The sequence below is a fragment of the Zalophus californianus genome, chromosome 13 (assembly GCF_009762305.2).
Source record: "Zalophus californianus isolate mZalCal1 chromosome 13, mZalCal1.pri.v2, whole genome shotgun sequence".
Classification (NCBI taxonomy): Eukaryota; Metazoa; Chordata; class Mammalia; order Carnivora; family Otariidae; genus Zalophus; species Zalophus californianus.
Genome location: NC_045607.1, coordinates 1,919,934 through 1,925,933, shown reverse-complemented (window position 1 = coordinate 1,925,933; position 6,000 = coordinate 1,919,934). Strand labels below are relative to the sequence as shown.

The following is a 6,000-nucleotide window of genomic DNA, read 5'->3' as shown; positions in this document are numbered from 1 at the left end:
TCAGCGCAACCACGGCCGCAGCCATGAAGTGCCTCCTGCTCGCCCTGGGCCTGGCCCTCGTGTGTGGCATCCAGGCCATCGTCGTCCCCCAGACCATGGAGAACCTGGACCTCCAGAAGGTGAGGATGGCTGGGGTGGGGGTGAGCTGCGGGGCGGGCAGGGCAGCGGGGCCGCAGCAGGGTACACGGGCAGGGTTCATGAGCAGAACCATGACATCGGGAAACCCCCACCCGGCTCTCCGTCTTCAGGGCGGCTTGTCACTTGGTTTCCCAAGATCCAGGAGGTTCCAGGGAACTCGTATGAGGTGTATTCAGACCCACCTGGGGAACACAGGCGTGTTAATTCAAGTGTGGAAATTGTTCAGCCCAGTGTCTGGTCGATGGCCGAGGGTCGTCCAGAGCTCACTGACGGCCACCCCAGTTAGACTGGGCCCCCGGCCAGGGTGGGAAGGTGAGCCCCCCGTGGGCCGGGGCCCTTCCCGCCCCCGATGGCAGCTCAAGGCCCCCTCCGCAGGTGGCTGGGACGTGGCACTCCTTGGCCATAGCGGCCAGTGACATCTCCCTCCTGGACGCCAAGACCGCCCCCCTGAGAGTGTACGTCCAGGAGCTGAGACCCACCCCCGAGGGCAACCTGGAGATCGTTCTGCGCAAATGGTAGGTGTGCCCTCTGCCCCGGGGATGGGGGCCAGCGAGGGCCTGGCTCCTGGACGGGCAGGTGGGCAGGCAGGTGGGCGGGCAGGTGGGTGGGCAGGGCAGGGTGCTGATGGGAGCCGGCGCCCTGTGGGTGGTTCCCGGTGCCTCGGAGCCCCCGCCCCGAGCTCTGGGCCAACAGGCCGACCACACAGGGCGGCCCCAGGTCAGTGCGCAGAGAGGCCCGTGTGGAGGCCGGCCGGTCAGCTGTGGGGCTGGGGTCCCGGGGGCCTGGGCAGGTCCTGCTGCGAGCCCTGTCTGTCCCTGGAGTGGCGGTGAGGGTATAAGAGAGAGCTGGGTGCGTGTGGTGGGGAGAAAGAAGGACCCAAACCCCACAATTACCAGCTGTAGGCAGATCATCACCCCTGATTGTGGGCTCAAGGGCACTCCCAGCCCGTTTTCCCTCTGGTTCCATCTGCCCTGTGGAGGCCCTGTCTCCCCCCTCCCCGGGCACCTGCCGGCTCTAGAGGTTACCGTGCGTGCAGCCCAGGCCCAGGCCTCCAGCCCGGGACCCTCCTGGAGCCCGGCTTCTGCTCCCCAGCTGTGGTTTGGCTCTAGCACAGTAAGGCTTGTGCAGCCAGCCCACAGAGAGCCTTCTTTCAGGGAAGACGGCAGGTGTCCTGAGCAGAAGGTCGTGGCAGAAAAAACCAAGGTCCCTGCTGAGTTCAAGATCAACTGTGAGTGCCAGGCCCCCGGGCCACGCTGCACCCCCACCCCGCTGGCTCACAGGCAGGGCAGGGGGCCCGCGCTCCAGCCTCGGGGTGCCTCACAGTGCCAGGTCTCACTGCCCCTCCTCCACCTTGGGTGCTGTGGGCCTGGGGCCTGGGGCAGGTCCCTGCTGGGCTGCTCTGACCCTGGAAGCCATGAGACCAAGCTCCCCGTCTGTGGGCGGGGCCTCGGGGAGCATCTGCGTCCACCGTCCTCCGTGCCCTCCCAGGCCACCTGCACCGAGTGAGACACCTCCGGCTCCCCGACGGTCAGGGCGCCCCATGATGCCCCAGCCTGGCCCCTGGGTTCCTCCCTGGGATCATTCCCTCCTGTGCTCACACCCACATTCCTCACTAAAGCCAAGAGGAGAAGGCCCGGGGCAGGGGCAGCTTCCCCCAGGGCTGTCCCCACACCGGGCAGCCTGATCGGCATCCCGCTTTGGCTGTCCTGGACCAACCCTCAAGCCTGGCTTGACCAGAGGAAGGAAGCTTCCTGTGTCAGCCACAGGGGCTCCAGCACCTTCTGCTGCAAGGGGGCTGGGACGCCAGCACTTCCTGAGATGCTGTGCCCCTGGCAGCCCCCAGGACCCCTGGGCCTCCGGCAGCACCCGCCCCCGCGTGCCCTTCATCACCATGGTGACACAGCTCCGCCCCCTCAAACTGACCCTGTTCCCGGAGAGTCCTCTTCTCCTCCGAGGTGCCCCCTCCCTCAAGATCAGCGTGAAAACCCACTTCTGAACCACTTTGGGTCCCAGGACAGGGGCGTGGGGGGCGTCCGGGATTGAATGATGAGTGAGCCCTGTCTTGGAGGTGGCCCAGCATCTCTGGCGGGATCCACAGTTAACAGTCAGGGCCTCTCAGCTCCCTGTGCCATGTGGGGGTGACAGAGAAGCCCTTCACCCGGGCCTTGCTAGGGGTGGCCATGGAGGACCCCAGAGCCCCCATCCTGGTTTCTCTCCCAGATCTGGAGGAGAACAAGATCTTCGTGCTCGACACGGACTACAAGAACTACCTGTTCTTCTGCATGGAGAACACGGACGCCCCCGAGCAGAGACTGATGTGCCAGTACCTGGGTAGGGCCCCCAGAGCCCGCAGTGAGCCATCCCCACTGTGACCAGCGGGTGGGCGGCCGACAAGCCTTGAGTCCCAAGGGGGTCCCCCAGGGTCTTGTCAGGAGAGGGTGGTCAGGTGCTGAGAGAGGTGGCAACTTGGGGATTGTGGGTGGCTGGTGACAAGGGACAGACACCAGCTGAGGGGCAGGGACAACCTCCATGTAACGGGCAGGTTCACAGCCTTTGCAAACGGAGTTTCTTTTATTCCACCAAATAACAAGTCAGATATAAAAATGTCTTTAAACTGTAGCATCCTGAAAATAAATGTAAGGTGACATTTCATGGTCATAGGAGCAGTACCACTGGGTGCTCCCCGGGTCACAAGAGGGCCATGGGTGCAGGGGCCGCAGAGGCTCCCGGGCCCGTAAGTCAGCAGCCCCTGCAGCAGGAGGCCCGACAGCCGGGGCAGGAGCCCTGTCCCCCGCCCAGCGCCGTCCCGGGAGGAAGGGGGTGGGGGCACAGGGACCCTGGAGCCCAGGGACTGACCCACCGCCCCCCGCAGCCAGGACCCTGAAGGTCGACAACGAGGTCATGGGGAAATTCAACAGAGCCCTCGACACTCTGCCCGTGCACATGCAGATCATCCCGGACCTGACCCAGGGCAAGGGTGAGCTCTAGCCCGCAGCAGCCCCTCCCCCACGTGCTGTCCCAGCTCTGGCTCCCAGTCAGGGCTCTAGAGACATCAGGACAGCATCTTCCTTCACTGGTGGCCCCCATTCCCCAGGCCCCCCAGCTTGGGGGAGGGGGGGTGGGAGGTGCAGAGCCCCTGAGGCGGGGTCTCCGGCCCCACCCCCTCTGCCACGCCCCTCTGGGCCCAGGGCTGTCCTGGCGACTTGTGACCCCCCTCACGGCTCTCCCTCCCCCCACAGAGCAGTGCCACGTCTAGGTGAGCTCCTGCCTGACCCGCCTCCTGGGGTAACGTACCAGCCCTGCCCCCACGTCCTGGGCACGTGCACGGTGGGAGGCGTCCCAGGGGACCCCCAGCTCCCCTCCGTCGGGCCCTGGCCCCTCTGCAGGAATGGCTGGGACCTGGTGTCCCTCCTGGTGACCACGGGGGCCAGGCTGGCCGCGGGCCCACTCTCTCCAGCGGCCTTTCTGGGATGTCCTCCTTGTGTCCCGGTCAAGCTCCCACGCAGATGTCCCCATGGCCTCTTCTGGGCAAGGGTGTGGGCAAGCGTGGGGGGCTGGTGTGGGCTGACCACCACTCAGCCTGAGGTGGAGAGGCCGTCCCTCACCCCCCACCTGGGAGGGGCTGGCGAGGGCCCAACAGGCTCCCCAGGAATCACAGGGAAGCCCGCGTCCGTTTCAGGTCCCAGAGACGACATCGTCCCCTCCCTCCCCCTTCAGAGGAATCAGGAGGGACCAGGCCCCAGGTCCTGTGGGACCCGCTCCTCCAGGGGACGGGGTCCTCGGGGCGCCAGCCTGGGGTGCCCTGCTCTGAGCCACTCCTCCTGCAGCAATAAAGAACTCAACCAGCCAGCAGTCCGCCTGGGTCTTTCTTGGTCGATGCGTGCAGGATGCGCGGCTCGGGGGGTGACGCGCGGGTGGGGTTCGGGCTTCGGCACCACAGCAGGTGACATTTGGGGATCAGCACTCATGATGGGGGTCTCTTTTAAACCTGACGAACGAGATAAGAGGGCCGCAGGGGCAGTGTGCCCGTAAATGCTGAGTGCCACGCCAACTTCACAAAGGACAAGTGAAAAATGGCTGGGCACTTAATCTAATAAATACCGATAGAAAACCGTAAATAAGTTACTCGCCAATCAAAGTCTGTGCTCTTCTGAATGTGCAGCCCCGTGCCCCTCACGGCTGTCTTTCAGAAACATGAGGGTGATTGCTCCCAGGAAGCCTGAGCATCGAGCTTCACGCGCCTATAAATGCACCGACCTATTCTGGGCTGGGACCAAATAGAGGTTTCCCCCGGTCAGGGGGTCTGGGAAGAGCGATCAGAGGAGACCTGTTCTCCACAGACTTTTAGTGTTACTAATGTAGGGTATGGAGCCACAGAAGAAGGCCTTCTTAAATGACAAGAACAACTTACATATAACAATATATACACATATTTTTATTTATGTAAAACTATATATAAATGTTTTAGATACATAAGTTTGTGTATAATATTACTGTTTTAAATATATAGATGGAATAGATACATTTCTAGAAAAATATTAATTACAGTTTGGGCTAAAAGGAAAACTTGAAACATTTTTTAAAAACTTTTAACTGAGGTATAGCTGACACATAATGTCATATCAGTTTCAGGGCTACAGCCTAGTGATTCAACAACTGCGTACCCTACGAAATGCTCGCCCCGTAAGTGTGGTCACCATCTGCCATGGTACAAAGTTATTACCACTATCGTTGACGGTCTTCCCTGTGCGGTGTGTCTCACCCTTGTGACCTACTTCCTTAATAACTGGAGGTCGGTACCCCTCATCCCCCTCACCTGGTTTGTCCCCCTCACTGGCAACCACCAGTTTGTCCTCTGTGTTTATGAGTCTGTGTTTTTCTTTGTGGCTTATTTTTTCATTTGTTTTGTTTCTTAGATTCCACATTTAAGTGAAATCAAATGACGTTTGTCTTAATAACCTCCAGGCCCATCTGTGTCGTCATGAAAGTCGAGATTTCACTCTTCATTGTGGATGAGTAGTATTCCATTGGGCGTATGTACACCACAGCTTTATCCAATCTAGGGAAGGGCAAGGCAGCTGCTGTGTCTTTGTTGTTAAAATGATGCTGCAGTGAACGTGAGGGGGAAGATATCTTTTCAAATCAGTGTTCTCATTTTCTTCAAGTAAATACCTAGAAGTGGAATTGCTGGGTTGTATGACATTTCTGTTCTTAAGTTTTTTTTAAAAAGATGTTATTTATATATTTGAGAGAGCGAGACAAGGAACACAAGCAGGGGGAGGGGCAGAGGGAGAAGCAGACTCCCCACTGAGCAGGGAGCCCGATGCGGGACTCGATCCCAGGACCCTGAGATCATGACCGGAGCCGAAGGCAGATGCTTCACCCGACTGAGCCACCCAGGCAATTTTTTTAAAATATATTTCAGAAGTATCTTGTCCCTTTCATGAGGCAAACTTTTCACATATCAAGAGTGTCATTCAACATACGCTGGTTTATGCTGCATTAACAACCTTAAAATCTCAGTGGCTTAAAACATCAGATTTATTTCTTGTTTATTGCAATTTCCTTTACAGATTAGTAGAAATACTGCACCTCATGGCCACTCGGGAATCCAGGTGATCAAACAGCCACCCCCAGGAGTTTGCTGGTCACCACACTAGAGGGAAAACATAGACATGCAGAGGACTTCAAGCCATCCACCTCTTCTCCACCCATTGGTCAGAAGTTGTCACTCAGCTAGAAGGAACCCGAAAATAAAATACAATCCTACCTAGGACCGGAAGGGAACATCCTTAAACTGATAATTTAAAAAAACAAAAACAAAACAAGCAAACAAACAAATGTAACCAGCTAACATCATTC

The 6,000-nt window shown here is 58.5% G+C and overlaps 1 protein-coding gene across 2 annotated transcripts; it reads left to right on the top strand.

Moving 5' to 3' along the window:
• LOC118356209 (beta-lactoglobulin-1-like) lies at positions 1 to 3,929 on the top strand. 2 transcript variants are annotated; one of them, XM_035723691.1, is made up of 7 exons: positions 1 to 119; positions 514 to 653; positions 1,293 to 1,366; positions 2,359 to 2,469; positions 3,011 to 3,115; positions 3,378 to 3,394; positions 3,818 to 3,929. In XM_035723691.1, the coding sequence occupies exons 1-6, from the start codon at positions 24 to 26 to the stop codon at positions 3,392 to 3,394; spliced, it is 543 nt and encodes a 180-aa protein (XP_035579584.1). In that variant the 5' UTR covers positions 1 to 23; the 3' UTR covers positions 3,818 to 3,929. The 2 variants fall into 2 exon arrangements, with proteins under 2 accessions (XP_035579584.1, XP_035579585.1); XM_035723692.1 differs by having other exon boundaries at positions 3,378 to 3,423; positions 3,818 to 3,888.
• The last annotated feature ends 2,071 nt before the right edge of the window (positions 3,930 to 6,000 follow it).

Bases quoted from the DNA above. Each gene is read 5' to 3' on its own strand.
- LOC118356209 (XM_035723691.1), top strand. From the start codon at position 24: ATGAAGTGCCTCCTGCTCGCCCTGGGCCTGGCCCTCGTGTGTGGCATC. The intron at 120-513 runs GTGAGGATGGCT...CCCCCTCCGCAG, and splicing joins AGAACCTGGACCTCCAGAAG to GTGGCTGGGACGTGGCACTC. The intron at 2,470-3,010 runs GTAGGGCCCCCA...CGCCCCCCGCAG, and splicing joins ACTGATGTGCCAGTACCTGG to CCAGGACCCTGAAGGTCGAC.